The following is a 19,761-nucleotide window of genomic DNA, read 5'->3' on the forward strand; positions in this document are numbered from 1 at the left end:
TTTTGTTGTGGTGGTTGTTGTACAAGCATTTTGACGCTTTTATGTGAGTAAATGTATTGTTTTGTCACTTGGAGATTGGACTGATTTAGAATCTAGAAATGCTTGACAGAAATCAGCTACACTTCGAACTAGCTCCTTGACGTTGTTGTTTTTCATTTAACTTTTGGTTCTGGAAGCCGGTTTGCTTTCTTGTGTGAGGTCAAGATCTAGTTGAAATTTTTCCCGATTTTACCTTCTGTAGCTTTATGATATGTGTGCTGCTTTGGGGTGAAGTGTGTGTTTTTAAACATGCCGAACCCCCACTGCGGTCTCGTCATTGTGACGCCTAGGGAGACTCCTGAGCTGCCCCTTAGGGTTCCCGAGGCTGCGCATCTTGACCGGAGCAGACCGTCACACCTTTCTCCTGAGAGGTGGCAGGTGGGGCCAAGACACAGACTTTCTGGTTAGCAGCCTAGTGCTTAACCACTGTCCCACCCAGGCTGTTTTGGAATGGCAACTACATGGAAAATCTGCACTGAACACTTACCGAGCCCATAGGTAGGAAATTTCCCCAGGGACCTCAGTCCCCTGTGCTCTAATGGGTGCCAGGTATGTCTCACCCGCTCGTGGCAAATTTCCCAAGGGCTGTGATGGCTAGAAGAGTCTAGAGCGTCATCTTGGCTGAGGGTCTCTAGCATTCAGCAGGTGCTCACCAAGTGCTTGTTGCAGGATGTGAATAGGTGCTCACTAAGTGATGGCTAAAAGGCTTTAATGGACACTCAGCACGTGTTTGTGAAGGACGTCAGTAGGTGTGTACAGAGTGCTTGTTGAGGAATTATCGTGGATGGTCAGTAAGCGCAGCTGAAGGACTTTAGTAGGTTCTCAGTACGTGGTCTTTGCAGGACACTACAGGTGCTCCGTAAGTGCTTTGTGAGGACCTTAATGGGCGCCAATGAGTGCTTGTTGAGGGCTTGTTTCTGAGCACTGCCTTGCAATGGCTGGCACCTGCAGACACAGGGTCTTCACGTGTGGATCATCAGACTCATCAGCGCCTCGTAAGGACACGTGTTGCTGGCACCACCTCCAGAGGTCCTGATCTAGGGCGTCGGCCTGAGGCGGAAGAAGTGCATTTTTTAACAGGGTCACACTTTCCAGCCCGAGGCTGTTGCTGCGCGGAGCCCACTCTTAAGAACCCTTGCTCCAGAAAAAGCTGGTTACGATGACGGAACAGGTGGCTGGCTGGTGACTCAAGAAGGTTTCAATTTTTTTTTAATAAAGTGAAGTGTCACAAGCCATGATTGATTCTCACCTCAAATATTTCATTTTAACTAAAACCATAAAAATGCAGAGGGGCCCTCACTTGGTGTTTGCTTTTTGTTTTTTCAGAAGCAACCACATCATATACCGTCACCACAAATGACGTTTCTCCGGAGACACAGACCTTCCCTGGTAAGGCCCTTCATTAAGTCCTCTCTCTAGCTGCTGTGGGGTTGGTTCCCACCCAGGCCATCAAATCTTAGTGGGAGCAGAAAGCCTCCTCTTGCTCTGGGGGAGCAGCTGGTGGATTCAAACTACCGACCTTACAGTCAGCTGTTCAGTGAACTGCTCCTTCTGCCCCACAGGGCTCCTTCTTAGTCCTGAGTGCTGCGCTAAGCAAGGTGGTTGACTTTGACAGACGGCAGCATGGTCCTTCACAGTTGGGGAGGCTGGACGTCCTCAGGTCAGGGTTGGCAGGAAGGGAAGGCGTTTTCTCTGTGTTGGCTCTATGCTTGCTCACTTTCTTTAAATCTCAAAAGAGAGTGACTTAAGATAAATTCTCCAAGTAATCCTTCTCCAATAAGAAACAAAGGCAAGCCACTCCCCAAAGAAAGGAGATCCCTTAGGCAACAGAATTCAATCCATGTTGCCATTGTTAGGTTCCCTGGAGTCAGTTCTGACCCATGGTGACCCAACACAACAGAAGGAAACAAGTCCCCAAATGCTGTGTCCTCCTGACAATGGATCCTGTTGTTGAGCTCCTTGTAACCATGGTATCAAGCCATTTCCTTAAAGACCTCCCCCTCCTTCCATCCGTAACACCCTGGAAACCCTGGGGCAGGTAGTCTGCTGGAGGTCTCCCCTAAGGAGTCAGAGAATGGGGCTGGGTTTCTTCATGGCACAGGACAGGGCCCACCTGGACCCTGACCCCCTGTGGGGGTGGCTGGCTCGCTGCCTGAGGCCTCCCTTCAGAGGTCGCCCCACTGGCCACCTGACGGGTCTCCATCCCAGCCTCTGATTTTCTCCAAAGAAAAAATATGAGCGAAAACTATGAAGGGGAACAATGGGCTCTCAGTCTGTGCGTCCATCAGCCTGTATTCCAGTTCAACATGGACAATAGTCTAATCTTTAGCAGGACATGTGCAGACACAAAGGCACCGATTATTAAACGTGGTTTCATTGAACTTGATGCTAAGAGATTGAAAGTTTTCTTTTAAAATATCTCATTTCATGGGACTAGTTTGTTGTTGTTGCTGTTGGTAAGTGCCATCGAGTCGGCTCCGACCCACAGCGACCGCACGCGCACAACAGAACGAAACACTGCCCGGTCCTGCGCCATCCTCATGGCTGTTCGCAGGCCCGAGCTCCCTGATGCAGCCACTGTGTCCATCCAGCTCATGGAGGGCCTTCCTCTTTTTCACTGCCCTTCTACTTTACCAACCACCCTGAACAAGAGTTGGGGAAGTGGTGCCTGCTGTTGGTGAGAGGGGCTGTCCGTCTTTCAGGGCCAGTGGGTGAAGAGCAGGGGGGTGGATGGCTGCAGTCAGATTGGGCTCTGGTTTGCCCTCAAATCTTCACTTAAATCAGGGGTGGGGAACGTGCAGCCCACGGGTCAGGCAAGACTTGCGGAATCCTCAACACCAGCTAACCTCCCATGTCCCACCAATGGGAAGTGGTTCTGGCCGTCGCATTAGGGGTGAGTTGAGAAGTTTGGCCCGTGACGTTAGAAACACCCGACTGGCCCTTGGCAGAAAAAGGGCCCCACGCCTGATCTAAATCAAGATGGAAGCGGGAGAAGCAAGTCTCCAGATGCCGTCTACGCATCAGCCCCTGGAGGAGACTGACCGGGCCGTGAATGGACACCGTAAGCAATGAGCAACCTCTGCTTTATGGCATCCTTCGCTCTGCCACCGTCCGCTCACTCTGACCATTGGTTTGGGGGCAGTGAGACGGCACAGTGAGAGCTCAGATGCGGATTCTATTTGAAAGCTCTTCAAACCCCTCCAAGAGGGATGGGGTCCTGCCCCACAGTGCGGCAGAGTCATGGAGAGGAGGGAGAGGAGGCAGGACCAGGTGCCGATGTGTTCTGTTCTACGTAAGGCCCTGACCAGCAACACGGCAGCAGAGCACGTCCCTGGGATGTTGCGAGAAACTGTGAGCCACTGATACCAGCGTAGAGGTGGACTCTCGGTGACGGATGGCAGAGAAGCCAGACAGCCTTTGAAAGCCACCACGATGAAGAAGTTATCTTGTCTTGGAACAGAGCCGTCCCATTGTTAGAAAGGACAGACAGGATCACCGTCAAGGCATCCGTTGATGGTTACGGAAAGCAGCGTCAGCAAGAACAGAGAAGGACGGGTCCTTGAACATCCGTTTAGTTCAGCGCTGTGGATGAGCTTGGTGCTTCAGAGCTTTGATCTAGTCCTGGCCTTGACCACCAAGGAGCTAAGCCAGAGGCCTGGAGCGTGGAAATGGGATTTGTGGCTGGGTGTGAAGGGCAGCTTCTTTCAGGCATGTCCTGAAAGGACAGGGACAGGGACGGTGTGTCGGAGCAGCTGACCCACATGTTTCCCTTGTCTGTGGTCCCTGTTGAAAGGATGTTCTGAGTCCATGACAAATGGCTTCTGCATTTTCAGTGTGGTGGTGTGTAGCTACCGGCAACCTTCTCCTTCTGCAGGGCAGCTGGGCCGGCATGGCAGACCACACACCTCTTGTGGAGACAGGGAGCAGGGAAGGGGACATCTCTGATTTACAGAGTAAGCCCCCCTCCCCTGCATTTGGAAAGAATTCTCTTGGAGAAATGCTAAGTTCTGAGCCCTGACTGCTGCTCCTGACGGGCCTTGCATTTACAAAGAATCGTAGACGGTCTATCAAATGCCTTCTTCCGGTGCTTGCCCAGAAGGGAATGGGGGCGTGAGGAAAATGGCTTTACGAAAACGTCCCTGAGATCTGTAGCAAAGCAAAGCTCTTTGCGTTCAGCAAATTTGGGCCATAAAATACCACAAACGGTGAGTGCCCTCACCCATCAGCCCTCCTTTTAGCAAAATGTGATGGTTCAGGTTCTTGCTGCCAAACACTGCACGTTGAAGTGATAAGTGACCGAGAGACCCACACCTCCCTTGTCTCCTTCAAAAAGCCCGTCCTATTACTCTTGGAGTCTCGATTTAAGAGACTGTACAGAGAAGATCATTACCTAATGACTCATGGTTTGAGATTCCAATTGTACAGCCAACTCCACCAGCACCGACAGCATCTAGGTTCCTGCACAAAGTTGGCAGCAGAGACCAGTGTCTCTCACACCCTGCCATCGGGTTGATCCTGACTCACAGCGACTCTATGGGACAGGGTAGAACTGCCCCTGTGAGTTTCGGAGACTGTAGCTGTTTATGGGAGTAGAAAATTCCCCCTTTCTCCCAAGGAGCGGCTGGTGGTTTCAAAGTGCCGACCTTGCAGCTGGTAGCTCAACACTGGGCCACCAGGACTCCCAAGCATGTCTAGTCATGTCAGAAGCTCTCCTTGAATTGCAATGCAATACTGGGGGCAATGCCACCAGAAAGCTGGGGATGCGGGGTCATTCCACCATGCCATCTTTACTTCAGTCAAGTCCGCCTTTCTTCTCATTCCCTCTTGTTATTCTAAGTCTGTCTTTGCATAGTTCATAATAACATTCAATGAATAATGGCCCCAAACGATCCTTCCAAGAGCTAGGAAAACCAAAGTCTCTGTGAGCTCCTACTGTATCTCGGATATTTGAAAGGATCCAGTGGATCCAGTGGGGTCCTGGCAGCACATTGGGTCACCCAGTTTGAATTCACCAGCCACTCACTCCTTGGGAGAAAGATGAGGCTTTCTACTCCCGTAAAGAGTTACAGTCTCCGAAACCCACAGGGATAAGCTCTACCCTGTCCTGCAGGCTCTCAGAGTCAGAATGGACGCTGGCCATGAGTTTGGGTTTTTGTCAGTGTGTGAATGGACTCATGTGGTGATGGCAAGAGCAAGTGAGTTTTATTCTAACACGAACAGTGATGGCTGTTCTTTGTAAGTGCTCAAGAGATGCAGGACAGTAGGAACAGATGGACACCCACCAACAACAGTTAGTGTGACTTGACGTCCCGTGGACTTGGGTGTCCTTCTGAGACAGAACCTGAAGGGAGGAGATGCCATTTGGAGAGTTTTTGCCTGACTTCACCTATGATAAAGGGCCAGGGTTCTGGAAATGTCAATTTGCATCAACATCGAATGGAGACTTCTCTGGGTATGAAGCAGAAGGAACGGATATCTCTCATGCAAATGTTTACCTCGGGGTCACCTCCAGCTCACTCTGTTCCGTGTGGACTCTACTCTATCCCAGTTTCAGATGGGAGGATACATGAACTTTCCACCCAGAATCCTTGACAAGAGTTTAAACTGTCTTCTGGTGTCCAGTGCTCTCTGTCTCTCTCTTTTTCTCCTTGCCTCTCTTAGTCCAGAACGATTATTATTTCCTGTTATTTGAAACTGCAGTGTGAGGGGCTCAGTAAAGAGGCATGTACTTTATTACATCTGAAATTATTCAAACACTGCTAGTCAATACACTTGCTTTACTCAACAACGTAAAAAACAAACAAAAAATCAACCAAAAAAAAAATCCAAACCCCAAGTGTGCTAGAGTCACACAGCCCAAGATTGGACCGCGGTGCCCCCTGGTGTGAGTGTCAGGTAAAGCTTAAGCCTGGTTCTGTGGGTGCCTGAGCCTAGATTTAGACCCAAAGACACCTGATGACACCGTGATGGCTCATTGGGCTGCTGATCACAGGTCAGGAGGTTGAAACCACCAGCCGCTCTGAGCGAGGGTGACGGTCTCAGAAACCCACAGAGACAGCTCCACCCTGTCCTACAGGGTCGCTGTGAGGGGACATGGACTTGCTGGAGTGAGTTGGTTTGAGTTAAAGACCTCTTGTGAGGATCAGAGATCATTTATCCACAACAGAACCTCTCTTCTAAGATGAGTGTCACTGAATCTGCTCCTGTATAAGCCGAGTTTTCAGCACATTTTTTGGAGTGCAGTTTTTGTGGAATAGTTAGTTGCCTCTGCTGATAGTCAGGTCGGCTTAGACTCAAGTACATGCGGTGCCTCTTTCTAGCTTGCTCAATGCCCTAGACTACAGACGATGGTAAGACCAGCATTCTTTCCTTCTGGAATTTTCATCCTTTGGGGCAGTGAGGCCCCTTGAGTCTTGGGGGGAGTCTTGAACCACAGTCGGAGTGCCTGCCTTTCAGGGAGTGCAGATGGAAAAGGCACAGGAGAGGGGAGACCCTAGGCGCACCCCGGATGTTCACTCAGCCAGCCCCACCTGACCTCAGTCTGCTCTGCCACTCTGCATTCAGCAAATAGAATTAGCTTCAGCTTGGTGTTGGGAGAGGGGTTATCACGAGGGGAGGAACCAGCCAGGGCCGCCTTTTCTCACCAATAATGACAGATACCTTATTGTGACAAACATTGCCCAAGCACTTGCTATAGGGCCCTGCACGACCCGCTTCCCATGCACCAAATGATTAGCTGTGCTGGGGGGTGGGGGCCTTCCAAAAAATTCATGGGAAAAAACTGGAGTTGAAAGATAATAGAATTTCCCCTTGAAGTCCCCTTAGATATTGAAAAATCAAATATCGGTTGGCATGTAATCAATGCAGGGCTAAGGCACCTATCGAGAGCCCCTGGGTGGGTCACACAGTGAAACCCCTGGAAGGAAGGCTGGTGATTCACATGGGGCCTCAGGGGAGTCTGAAGAAAGGGCGGTGACCAGCTTCCAAAAGGTCCATGGAGCAACGATGTGCTGAAACACACAAGGGCGCCGTGGTCAGAATCAAGTGCAGGGCAACTGTGTGTGTGTGTGTGTGTTTCGGTGCACACAGTGAGTGTCACAATCATGAAGCCTGCTTCAGATGAAAAGACCGGGTCACAGGTCACGTGTCGACAGCTGTCTGTCCAAGGTCACCTTGCTGGTAAATGCTGGGTAGGGATTTGAAGGCAGGACTGGTTCCCTGGGGCTCATGTTCTTTGTCTTGGGTCTCTGCTAACAGGAGAGTATGCAGACTATTGCACCTGAGTTTGATCCAACAGGGTCCCTCGGGTGCTCACCCAAGGGCATCGGACACCTGCCTGAGCTCCTGGCTCTGTCCAGGCCACTCTCCCCCTCACCTCCTGTGGGTCCCAAAATGGCCTAGGAGGCTTTCAAGGGGCAGCTTTCTGACTGGCTGACACCCAGAGAGGAGAGTCTCCTAGGAGACCTAAGTACGCTCAGGGCTTGGACTGGAGAGGTGGGGCTCTGCAGGTGAGGGAGCAGGAGTCCAGGTGGAGAGAGGAGAGCGAAGCAGGCCGGGGGAGGGGAACAGGTGCATACAGCGTCTCCCTCTATCCAATGCAGCTCTGCCTCTGAGGCTGCTGGACGGAGGGAGCCCGGGTCAGGGCCGCGTGGAGCTCCTCTACCAGGGCTACTGGGGCACCGTGTGTGACGACGGCTGGGACCTCCAGGATGCAGGCGTTGTCTGTCGCCAGCTGGGCTGTGGTCGGGCAGTGTCAGCCCTGGGCGGGGCCCACTTTGGTGAAGGCTCAGGGAATGTTCTCCTGAGTGACATGTCCTGCTCAGGACGGGAGCCCCACCTGTCCAGCTGCCCCCACAATGGATGGTACCAGCACGAATGTGGACACAGGGAAGATGCCGGCATCATGTGCTCAGGTAGTACAGCTACCACATGTGCTGTCCTGTGTGCCGCCTGAGGACAGGCCCTTCTGCATGTCCCTCCATGGCGCATTTGAATAGCGAGCCCTGGTGGTGTCGTGGTTACACGTTGGCCTGAAATCTGCATGGCTGGCAGTTCGAAACCACTAACATTCCTGTGGGAGGAAGACTGGGTTTTCTACTCCTGTACACAGCCACCGTCTCAGAGCCCCCTCCCCCTGCCAGGGGGGGCGCTGCGAGTCTGCATTGACTCGATGGCAGTGAGTTTGATTTTCCTTTGGCTCACAAGCAACAGTGCCTTGCTGGGTGCCTCAGGTGTGACTGCCCCTTTTTACAGGGGAAGGGGACTGAGCCTCAGAGAGTTTAAGCGGCACACCTGCTGGTTCCCGAGAGTAGTATGCTGGCCAGCAGCAGCCAGGGATGACCGGACTCCTGCGTGGTGGTTTCTTCCTCGGTAAAGACAGGGAGGGTGTTGGCTTCAGCATCAAATTCTTCATACTTGAATCTGCTAAAATATGTCAGAGCCCTCCCTGGTGGCGTAGTGGGTTACATGTTGGTCTTCTAACCACACGTTCAGTAGTTTGAAACCACTAGTCCCTCCTCAGGAGAAAGGTGAGAATTTCTACTCTTGGGAAGAGTTTCTCTTAGAAAATTACAGAGGCAGTTGTACCCTGTCCTACAGGGCCACTATGCATTGGCATCGATTTGATGACAGCAGTGGGTTCTGGTTTATCCTGAAATCGGGCTCAGGGGTAAGTGAGTTCTCTTTGATGTGGGCTGAAAGGCAAAAGTTAACCTAGGGGGATTCTCCCTGACCTTGACTTTGCTCCTGACCCTGACTCAGGGAATCCCACCACCACATTGCTTACAAGTTCACATGGTGTTCTGGTGTGATGAATTCCCTCAAACCAGACCCCTGGGGTCCATTCTGAGTCATAGTGACCCTAGAAGACCAAGTAGAACTGCTCCCTAGGGGCCCCCAGGTGGGGCCCTTGATGGAAGCAGACCGCCCCATCTTTCTTCAGAGGAGCCAGGTGGATTGGAACTAACAGCCATTGAGTTATCAGCTGACCACTTAACCCGTGCCCCCCTCCTCCACCATGTCTTTTCAAAAATGTCGTCATTGTTTTGTGATAAAAGCACACGTAGGAAAACGTCCCTCATCCCAGCATTCGTCACATGCTGGGTTCCCTGCCCATCATGCTGCTCATCACCATCATTAAATATTTCCCAAGTTCCCCATCACCCCCAAGAGGCCTTTGAATCTGCAGTGAAACCTCCGGGGGAAGGGCCACCGTGTGTCACCCAAGCAGAGCTGCTTGCTTGATGGCCCATCTTCAGACACTGCCACCCCCTGAGCCCCGTGCCATGGGTATCAGGTGTTCAGATCGCAGGGATGGCACTGAGGCTGTGCCAGGCCTCTGGGAGCTGCCACCGGGCATTGGAGTTGACTCTTGGGAGGAAGCAGGGCAGCAGTCTGTGGGTGGGATCTCGGGGAGCAGAGGAGGACAGGAAGGAGAAAAAAAACCACGAGGGTCTGTGATTGGGGTAGGTTGAAATCCTTGCCAACAAAACAAATAGAAAACCAAATGAAGTGCCCAGGGAAAACAAGACACACTTGCAGGTCGAGTTCTGGGGGAGGCAGGTGACTGCTCAGCGGCCCTTTGGCTGGCTTCCAACAAACGGACCGCCCGCCAGGAGGCCTGGAGGTGGGAGTTATGTGTGTGGGAGGACTTGGTCAGGAAAGGTGGCACCAAGAACAGACGCAGTCTTGAGGATAATGCTCTAGGACTACAAGTTAAGAAACATACGCGCAGTGTTCTCCGGCTGGCTTCCGGTGCACCTCGGCTTCCTGGACCACATTGTCAGTCTGTCCAACTGAGTGGGAAACTGGTTCTGGGGCAAGTTGGCTACCATAATTCAGACCTAAGCCTCATCAAGTTGAGATGATAAAGAACAGACAGAAACTGCTTCAGCTTTTACCTGGTGCCACCCTCTCACAGGATGGTGGAGGACCGATGTCCCAGCACCTCTGTCTCAGATAACCATTGACTGAGTTTCTCACTGGCTCAGTCTTATCCCTTTGCTCCCCAAGGTGACATCTGGTGTACCATGTGACTGATTCCGTTTTCTCTCTCTCACAGCTTCCCAGACCACACCCACTCCAGGTGAGTTTTGAGTTCCTCCCATCCCTGCTCACCTGCACAGGCACAATCACTAGTTGGAAGAGGGGTCAGTAAGGCCCTTTTTCATCCTCCGTGACCTTTCCTGACACTGGTCATGGAAGGCGTTGGGCCCGTGGATCCGAGGGCACACCAGTCCGCTCATCTGGTTGGGTGTGACAAGAACATTCTGGCCTCTGCTATGGTTGCTAAGCAGAGCTTCCCTTGAGCTAGGTGAGGAGAAAGAGGTGATGTTCTTGGATCTTCCCTGCTGACAAACCTTACCTGGACCAATACTTATATGTGCGGGAACAGAGATGTCTCCTATCCTACACACCCCATGCACAGAAAAAGGCATGTTTTTACCACAGAACTCTCTGAGAGCAGAGTTTCTCACTGTCCTTCCAGGGAAAGGCCTCTATGCTGACTCTCCAGTCCTTTCTAACCAGATTTCTCTTTCTCTTCAGATTACTGGCAAACAACGCCTTCCTTTGGTAAGCATCGTTCCAGTATTCTATATATTTAGCCATAGCATCAAAGTTTGTCATCCTTCTCTCCTGGACATCATTTGTGGGTATTCAGCTCAGACTGACTAGCTCACAACTCAGGGAACTGAGAGGCAATCCCCCTTCAACAACCAATTCTGAATTGCATGGTACAAGGCTCATGTTCGATTTGAAGGTTTCATACGCTAGTGCTGGGACCTCAACTTAATGAAGGTCGTTACTGGGAGAACTGTCTGCTCTCCGGCTCGATTCATATTTCTAGGACCACCTGTCCGCTGCCCTTTTCCTGTGTCCCCTATTGATACGTGTGGACTGATTGTTGTTTTCAAAGGGAGGATCCCCCGTGCTCTGCACTGGATCTGCTGACCCAGTGCCACTCAGGTCACTGTCCCGAGTGAGAGCCCACATGCTGCAGGATGTTAACCTGAAGTTCAGGTATGGTTGAGCAATTGTTGTGTCTTCTTCTAGGGACAGAATCTGGTTTGGCCCTGAGGCTGGTGAATGGACGTGACCGGTGCCAGGGCCGTGTGGAAATCCTTTACGGAGGCTCCTGGGGCACGGTGTGTGATGACAACTGGGACACCAATGATGCCAACGTGGTCTGCAGGCAGCTTGGCTGTGGCTGGGCCATGTCTGCTCCAGGAAACGCCCGATTCGGGCAGGGCTATGGTCAGGTCATACTGGATGATGTGCGCTGCTCAGGACACGAGTCCTACCTGTGGAACTGTCCCCACAATGGCTGGTTCTCCCATAACTGTGGGCACAGTGAGGATGCCGGTGCCATCTGCTCAGGTGGGTCTCAACCGTAATGGAAACTCCCTCTCTTGCAGTGGGATTTGCTCAGGAAGCAGTTCCACTTGTCACCTCCGCCCCATCTCTCCAAATCTTTTCTATACTTGGCTGCTCTGAAATTTCATTAGTTTTTGTCAAGAATTGTTCATCGTTTGAGCTGCCAGTATTGAGGTGTTCAGTAAGGACCATGAACCACACAGGAAGGAACAATTGATTCTTTGTTTACTTCCAGTGACATGCAGGCAAGAGACCACGGAGCAGCGCTCTGACTCCCTAGGCTTCTGCTTCCTCCCACAGCGCAGCAGTGGGCCACACTCACCCTGCATGCGGTGGAACTGGGGAAACACCCAAGATCCTCCAAAGAAGGACTTGCTATGGAGCTAGGGAAGACGTTAGGGGCAGGCCTGGCTGTGGAAAAGAACTGACCGGGAGTGAGGCAAGGGCCTTTAGCTGAGGCCTCTGAGGAGGACAACGGTGGGCACAAATGCAGATGTGCCCATTAGCTAATGGAGGAACAGAGGTGGTGCCCTTGACTGTGAGGCCGTGCATGTGCCTCAAGTCTGCTGGTGTAGGGAGAAGATGCTCCCTTAGGGGAACGACCAGGCACGGGTTGTCATGCAATGCACTGCTGGATCTGAAAGTCCCACCGAGTCAACCTGGCTGGCTAAGGGGGTTGCTAAAACATTCACAATGCTTTTGGGTCAACCTGGTTACTTTCATGCAAGGCAAAACGCTCATTGCCTTGAGGTTGGAGAGAATGATGCACAGATCGGCCTGGCTTTACCTGTTGTTGCCGTCTCAAAGGGGAAGTGGGTGACAAATGCCTTCCGCTCCGTGCGGGCCAGAGGCTTTGGCTGAGGTTCTGCCCAGTTTCCTAGGATGACATCGTCAATGCAAAGCGTCTGATTTGGTTTTCTTTTCCTTCCAGCTTCTCAGTACCAGACCACGCCCGGGCTAGGTGAGCGCTGCTGCTCCTTGGGTCATGAGAGTCCCCCCTCCCCCTGTTCCTGCTCATTTCCATAGTCGTAGTCAGGAGCTACCCAAGGGGGTCGTCCACACTATTTAGGATTCACTACGACCTTTCTTGATACGCGGAGGGTGTTTTGTTGCTATGAGTTGACCTGTAAAACCTTGGCCATCTCATCTGATATGGGGGGCTGTGACCATTCTGTCCCTGGGCGTGGTTATTAAGTTGAGTTTCTCTGAGTTTTGTGATCTTGGCTCCAAGCCACTGTCCAGAAAAGGCTGCTTTCTCTCCCAGGAAACAGTTTCTCAAATCTTGCTGTCATTGATCTCCAGTGAAAGGTTTCTACATCCAACACGGACCCTTCAGATGCTCCATCCTAACCACCTCACTTTCCTCCCGAGACTGGTGGAATACCACCATTCCTGCCCCTGGTGATCATCCTTTGTTTCTAGATACACCATCCCGGGGTGACATCTTTGTTCCTGGATGAGGTCCTGCACATGGGTGCCGTCTGCGTAGCTCACCACCACTACACAGAATGTATTCTACCATAAAGCGCACATGTCACATATGAAGCTTTAGATGCCAGTAATGGGAACTCAACTCAAGCTTTTTAATAAGAAGAGAATTCAAAGGCGCATATACTGGGATGTTGTTGGTAGAACAGTCTCTAGGCCCAGCTGGGTTCCAATTTCCAAGAATGTCTCTTGCCTGTACTTTCCACCAGTCCATTCCCTTATGCGTGTGGATGGACCGTGGTTGTGAAAGAGAAGGTTCCCTCCTGAAGGGAATCTGCTTGTCTCACTCAAGTCATTGTCTTTGGTGAGAATCCAGACCAGCTGCAGGGACATAGCCTAAAGTGTAGAAATGGAAGAGCAATTCTCTTGGGCTCATCTACAGACAGAATAAGGTTCAATTCTGAGTCTGGTGCATGGTGCTGACTAAGACAAGGTCTGTGGTGAGGTCTTGGGTCCAGGCTCCAGAGGCACAGTTGGTGGTGACACTGGGACCCCAGTGATGCTGGCATAGCCTCAGCTGAGCCAAACCCATTCCAGGAAGTGCCTGCTGATTCAGTCAGTGCTATGCACAGTCATCCAGAATGATGTGTGCTGTCCAGGAGATGAGTCCTAAGAGTGGAGCTGTCCCCAAATGCCTGGTTCTCCCTTAACGGTGGCCACAGGCAAGACACCAGTGTTATCCGCTCAATTAGGTCTCAGTGTAACTTAAATACAATCTGTTGGAGTGAAGTTCATTAGGAAGACAATTTTTTAGACTATGGCCAAGAATTTAATTTTTAAAACATTTCTTGTTCACTGAAATTGTTCCAGCATCTGTCAAGATTCATTGCTAATTATTCCTGAGCTGCGAGGTGTTGACGTCCTCAACTAGAACCGGAGAACCAACTGAAAGCAGCAATCGATCTTTCTCTGAAGCACTATGCCATGTAGGTTAGGGGTTCATCATAAGAGCAGCAACTCCTTTAAGGGTGTGACCACAAGTAGTGTAGATGGAGGGAGTGTTTTATTACCAGCCCCCACCCCTTCCAAAAATAAAGAAGAAGATGTCTTGATGGACCAAAGGCAGAAGGTGAAATGCACAGGTTTTGGGTGATGCACAGTTAGATGGGGGAATTGCCCGTGTTAGGAAGCACCTCGACCAGAAGTGCAAATAGATACAAGACTCAGTTGACCATAATGGAAGAGGCCTGAGTCCCTGATTGTAAACTCCTCCAGAGAACACAGGACCCCAAGTCTTTCTTGGGTGGGACAGATTCTACCAGGAGATTTTTCATGCAAGGCTAATGGTAGTAGGCCAAGGCTGGATCTGAAAGCTTACATGTGATCTAGCCAAGAAGTGAAACATTGGTCCTGGGTCAAGTTGGGAACTATAATCGAGGTTCAAGGTTAATCAATTTGAAGTGATGGTGTTACCTGGTACTACCCCCTGACTGGATGTTGGGTAAACTATGACCCCAAATCCATGTATCATGTACCGATCAAGTGAGTGTCTGGTCAGCTTCTTGAGCCGTTGCTCCCCAAAGTGACATCTTCTGTCCAATGTGACTGATTCAGCTTTCTCCTTCTCTCAGCTTCCCAGACCACAACGACGCCAGGTAGGTTTGATATCCCTTAAATTCCAGTGTCTCCCACTATCTCTGCTCACTTCCAGTTAACAATCGCTAATTTCAAGAGGGGTGTGGTGATGTGATTTTTGTTTCTCAATGACCTTTCCTGATTCCTTTACTGTGAGGAATTGGGGCCAGTTGATGCAAGAACTCACCACTCCTCTTGTCTGGTTCTGTGTGATAACAGCATGCTCACATCACACATGTTTGTTAAGCACAGCTGCCTCTGATCTTGCTGAATGGAAGATGATATTCTTTTCTGTTGGGAAGCCTTGCTTAGCTCCTAATTTATATGTGAGAGGAGAACAGGGATTTCTCCTGTGATGCTCCAAAGGAAAGTCTATGGGATGCATTTGCCATGAGAGCAGAGATTGAGAAGAGGCTCCTTGAGCCCAGGTGTCATAGTGATTCCATGTTGATCTTGTATTCTACAAGGTCAGCTGTTCAAAAACACCAGCCACTACATGGAAGATAGGTGGGGCTTTCTTGTCCCCCTAAGAATTGCACTCATGGCAGTTCACAGGGCGATTCTCCCTTGTTCTATCAGGTCCCAAGGAGTGGGCATCTGCGCCAGGGCAGGGGCCTTCCCCTTTCATTTTCATGCCTTCCAACGCCCCAGTACCGACATTGTAGACATTTAGAGCCAGATGTCTGCATACTCCAACTGTCCACAAGAGGTCCCTTTCTTTCCCAACAAGCACAATTTGCCAAGTTTTTTTGGCTCAGATTCCCAGGTAAAAGTATCCACACACAACACCGACAACTCCCGTAGTCTTTCTCACTTTCTCTCTTTGCTCTGCAGGTTGGTGGCAAACTGAAAATTCTACCGTAGGCAAGTATCATTTGTTTCTAGCCAGAGCCTCAGACTGTCTCACACTGGATCAGGTTGAGGTTCCTGGGTGTTATGTTAAATCCTTGTAGTCCACGGTCTCAGAGAATGTGGAGCGTGATTCATTTCCTATTTCTGACTTCATAGAAAGGTCCCAACTGTTCATCTAGAAGATAATTCAAAGGGGCACATAACTAGGAAGGTTTGGGAGAAAGATCAGCAGTACAGCGGGGTCCAGATTTTCCAAGGAGATCGCTCTCCTGCACTTCTCTTCAGCCCACTCTCTTATGAGAGTGGACGGACCGTGGTGTGAAAGAGAAGATTCCCTCCTGACGGCAATCTGCCTGTCTCACTAAAGGCATTGCCTTTCGTGAGAATCCAGACCTGCTTCGGGGATTTAACCTAAAGTGTAGACATGGATGAGCCATTCTCCTGGACTCTTCTGGGGACAGAATCATGTGTAGATCTGAGGCTGGTGTCTGGTGCAGGCAATGACAGGTCTGTGTGGAGGTTTGTGTCCAGGCTCAGGGAGCAGGGTGGGTGATGACACTGGGACCACAGTGGTACTAGCATGGTCTGCAGGTGGCTTGGGGGCAGTTGGGCCATACCTGCCCCAGGAAGTGGCTGCTGATTCGGTCAGCCATGCACAACTCCTCCAGGATGATGTGCTGTCCCGATAAGTGCTGCCAGGGTGCAGTCCCCAAATGCCTGGCCCCCATACCTGTGCCCCATGCAAAATACCGGGGTCATCTGCTCCATCTCAATCTCTAGGAGTAGTTGCTCCTTATTAAGAGAATTTTTTAGACCGTGACCCTGAAGTGAATTTTTAAGAAATATTTTCTCTTCATTGCACTCTACCAGCCTCTGCCAAGGTTCAATGCTAATTGTCCTTCATCTGCCAGGTGTAGAGGTGGTCAGAGAGGACAGGGGAGGCATCTGAAAGCAACAATCGATGTTACCTTGAAGGACTGGGCCATGCATGTTAGCGCTTCATCCAAAAAACAACAACTTCCAGTGTCCCTATTAGGCTTTGACAACATGCAATATACATGGATGGAGTGTATCATTGCCAGCTTACTCCCCCAAAATGTTTTGATGAGTCAAAGGTAGAAGATGGAATGCCGGGATTAGATGGGTACCCCGTCAGGTGAGGGACGTGTCCATGATAGGAAGCACTTGGATTAGAAGTGCACATATACACGAGGCTCAGTTGACCGAGATGCAGGCGGCTTGAGTCATTGACTAGAAAGCTCGTCAGACAACACAGAACCCCAGCCCTTCCTGCGTGGGGCAGCTTCTCACAGGGGACTTGTCAAGCGAAGGTTAATAATCACCCGAGGGTGGATCTGACAGCTTACACATCATCTGGCCAACTGAGTGCACAAGGGGTTCTGGGTCAAATATGCTTTCAAGACTAATCACTTTGAGATCATAAAGAATCGATCACAGTTGCTTGGGCTTTACCTGCTTCTACCCTCTCACTGGATATTCCATGAGTAATGTCCCCAAACTGTGAATAAGCAACCCATTGGCAGAGTTACTGAGTGGGTCAGCTTTTAAGCCTCTTATTCCCATGGTGATATCTTCTGTACAATACATCTGATTGCACTTCTATTTCTCACAGCTACCCACGCTGACACAACAACTTGGCCAGGTAGGTTAGATGTCCCTTAAACTCCTGTGTGTCCCACTATCTCTGCTCACCTCCAGTTAACAATCACTAATTTCAAGAGGGGTCTGGTGATGTGATTTTTGATTCTCAATGAACTTTCCTGATTCCTTTACTGTGAGGAGTTGGGCCAGCTGATCCAAGAACTCACCACTCCTCTTTTCTGGTTCTGTGTGATGAGAGCATGCTCACATCACATGTGTTTGTTAACCACAGCTGCCTCTGACCTTGCTGAATAGAAGATGATATTCTTTTCTGTTTGGAAGCCTTGCTTAGCTCCGAAATTATGTGAGAGGAGAACAGGGATTTCTCCTCTCATGTCCAAAGGAAAGTGTATAGGATGCGCTTGCCATGAGAGCAGAGTTTGATAAGAAACTCCCTGAGCCCAGGTGTCATAGTGATTCCATGTTGATCTTGTATTCTACAAGGTCAGCTGTTCAAAAACACCAGCCACTACATGGAAGATAGGTGGGGCTTTTTTCTCCCCGTAAGTATTGCACTCATGGCAGTTCACAGGGGCAATTCTCCCTTGTTCTATCAGGTCCCAAGGAGTGGGCATCTGCACCAGGGCAGGGGCCTTCCCTTTCATTTTCGTGCCTCTAACCCCCCAGAAGCGATGCTGTAGACATCTAGAGCCAGATGTCTGCATACTACAACTGTTCACAAGAGGTCATTTTCTTTCCCAACAAGCACAGTTTGCCAAGTTTTTTTGGCTCAGAGTTCCAGGAGAAAGTAACCACACCCAACACGGACAACTCCCATAATCTTTTCTCTCTCTCTCTCTTTGCTCTGCAGGTTGGTGGCAAACTGAAAATCCTAATGTAGGCAAGTATCATATGTTTCTAGCCAGAGCCTCAGACTGTCTCATGATTGATCAGGTTGAGGTTCCTGGGTGTTGTCTTAAGTCCTTATAGTCCAGGCTCTCAGAGAATGTGGAGTGTGCCCTTCATCTCCTAGCTGTGACTTCATAAAAAGGGCACAACATTCATCTTGAAGATAATTCAGAACCGCACATAACTAGGAAGGTTTGGGAGAAAGATCACTGGTCCAGCTGGGTCCAGATTTTCCAAGGATCGCTGTCCTGCACTTCTCTTCAGCCTGCTCTCTTATGAGAGTGGACGGACCGTGGTGTGAAAGAGAAGATTCCCTCCTGAACGGAGTCTCCCTGTCTCACTAAAGGCATTGTTTTTCTTGAGAATTCAGACCTGCTTCGGGGATTTAACCTAAAGTGTAGACATGGATGAGCCATTCTCCTGGGCTCCTCTGGGGACAGAATCAGGTGTAGTTCTGAGGGTGGTGCCTAGTGCTGGTAATGACCAGTCTGTGTGGAGGTCATGTATCCAGGCCCATGGAGCAGGGTGGGTGATGACACTGGGACCCCAGTGGTACTAGCATGGTCTGCAGGTGGCTTGGGTGCAGCTGGGCCATACCCACACCAGGAAGTGGCTGCTGATTCGGTCAGCTATGCACAGCTCGTCCAGGATGATGTCCTGGGCAGATGAGTGCTGCCAGCGGTCCTGTCCCCAAATGCCTGGCCCCCCTACCTGTGCTGTAGCCAAAATACCGGGGTCATCTGCTCCATCTCAATCTCTAGGAATTGGGGTTCCTTATTAAGAGAATTTTTTAGACCGTGACCCTGAAGTGAATTTTTAAGAAATATTTTCTCTTCATTGCACTCTACTAGCTTCTGCCAAGGTTCAGTGCTAATTGTCCTTCATCTGCCAGGTGTTGAGGTGGTCAGAGAGGACAGGGGAGCCTACTGAAAGCAACAATCGATGTTACTTTGAAGGACTGGGCCATGCATGTTAGCGCTTCATCAAAAAAACAACAACTTCCTGTGTCCCTATTAGGCTTTGACAACATGCAATATACATGGATGGAGTGTATCATTGCCAGCTTCCTCCCCCAAAATGTTTTGATGAATCAAAGGTAGAAGATGGAATGCCGGGATTAGATGGGTACCCCGTCAGGTAGGGGACGTGTCCATGATAGGGAGCACTTGGATTAGAAGTGCACATATACACAAGGCTCAGTTGACCAAGATGCAGGGGACCTGAGTCATTGACTAGAAGCTCGTCAGACAACACAGAACCCCAGCCCTTCCTGCGTGGGGCAGCTTCTCACAGGGGACTTGTCAAGCGAAGGTTGATAATCACCCGAGGGTGGACCTGACAGCTTACATATCATCTGGCTAATTGAGTGCACAAGAGGTTCCGGGTCAAATATGCTTTCAAGACTAATCACTTTGAGATCATAAAGAATCGATCACAGTTGCTTGGGCTTTACCTGCTTCTACCCTCTCACTGGATATTCCATGAGCAATGTCCCCACACTGTGTATAAGCATCCCATTGGCAGAGTTACTGAGTGGGTCAGCTTTTAAGCCTCTTATTCGCATGATGATATCTTCTGTACAATACATCTGATTGCACTTCTCTTTCTCCCAGCTACCCACGCTGACACCACAACTTGGCCAGGTAGGTTTGATGTCCCTTAAACTCCTGTGTGTCCCACTATCTCTGCTCACCTCTAGTTTACAATTGCTAATTTCAAGAGGGGTCTGGTGATATGATTTTTGATTCTCAATGATCTTTCCTGATTCCTTTGCTGTGAGGAGTTGGGCCAGCTGATCCAAGAACTCACCACTCCTCTTGTCTGGTTCTGTGTGATGACAGCATGCTCACATCACATATGTTTGTTAAGCACAGCTGCCTCTGACCTTGCTGAATAGAAGATGATATTCTTTTCTGTTGGGAA

At 50.2% G+C, this 19,761-nt stretch overlaps 1 protein-coding gene across 1 annotated transcript in view; it reads left to right on the forward strand.

Annotated features, from left to right (window-relative positions):
* DMBT1 (deleted in malignant brain tumors 1) overlaps nucleotides 1–19,761 on the forward strand; it is a 61,588-nt gene that overhangs the window by 1,367 nt on the left and 40,460 nt on the right. Inside the window, exons 2-5 of the mRNA XM_075533476.1 lie at nucleotides 10,100–10,123; nucleotides 11,092–11,415; nucleotides 14,472–14,495; nucleotides 15,310–15,335. Coding sequence (XP_075389591.1) covers nucleotides 10,100–10,123; nucleotides 11,092–11,415; nucleotides 14,472–14,495; nucleotides 15,310–15,335 — 398 coding nt within the window. The remainder of the gene's footprint in view (nucleotides 1–10,099; nucleotides 10,124–11,091; nucleotides 11,416–14,471; nucleotides 14,496–15,309; nucleotides 15,336–19,761) is intronic.

Source organism: Tenrec ecaudatus, chromosome 16, assembly GCF_050624435.1.
Source record: "Tenrec ecaudatus isolate mTenEca1 chromosome 16, mTenEca1.hap1, whole genome shotgun sequence".
Classification (NCBI taxonomy): domain Eukaryota; kingdom Metazoa; phylum Chordata; class Mammalia; order Afrosoricida; family Tenrecidae; genus Tenrec; species Tenrec ecaudatus.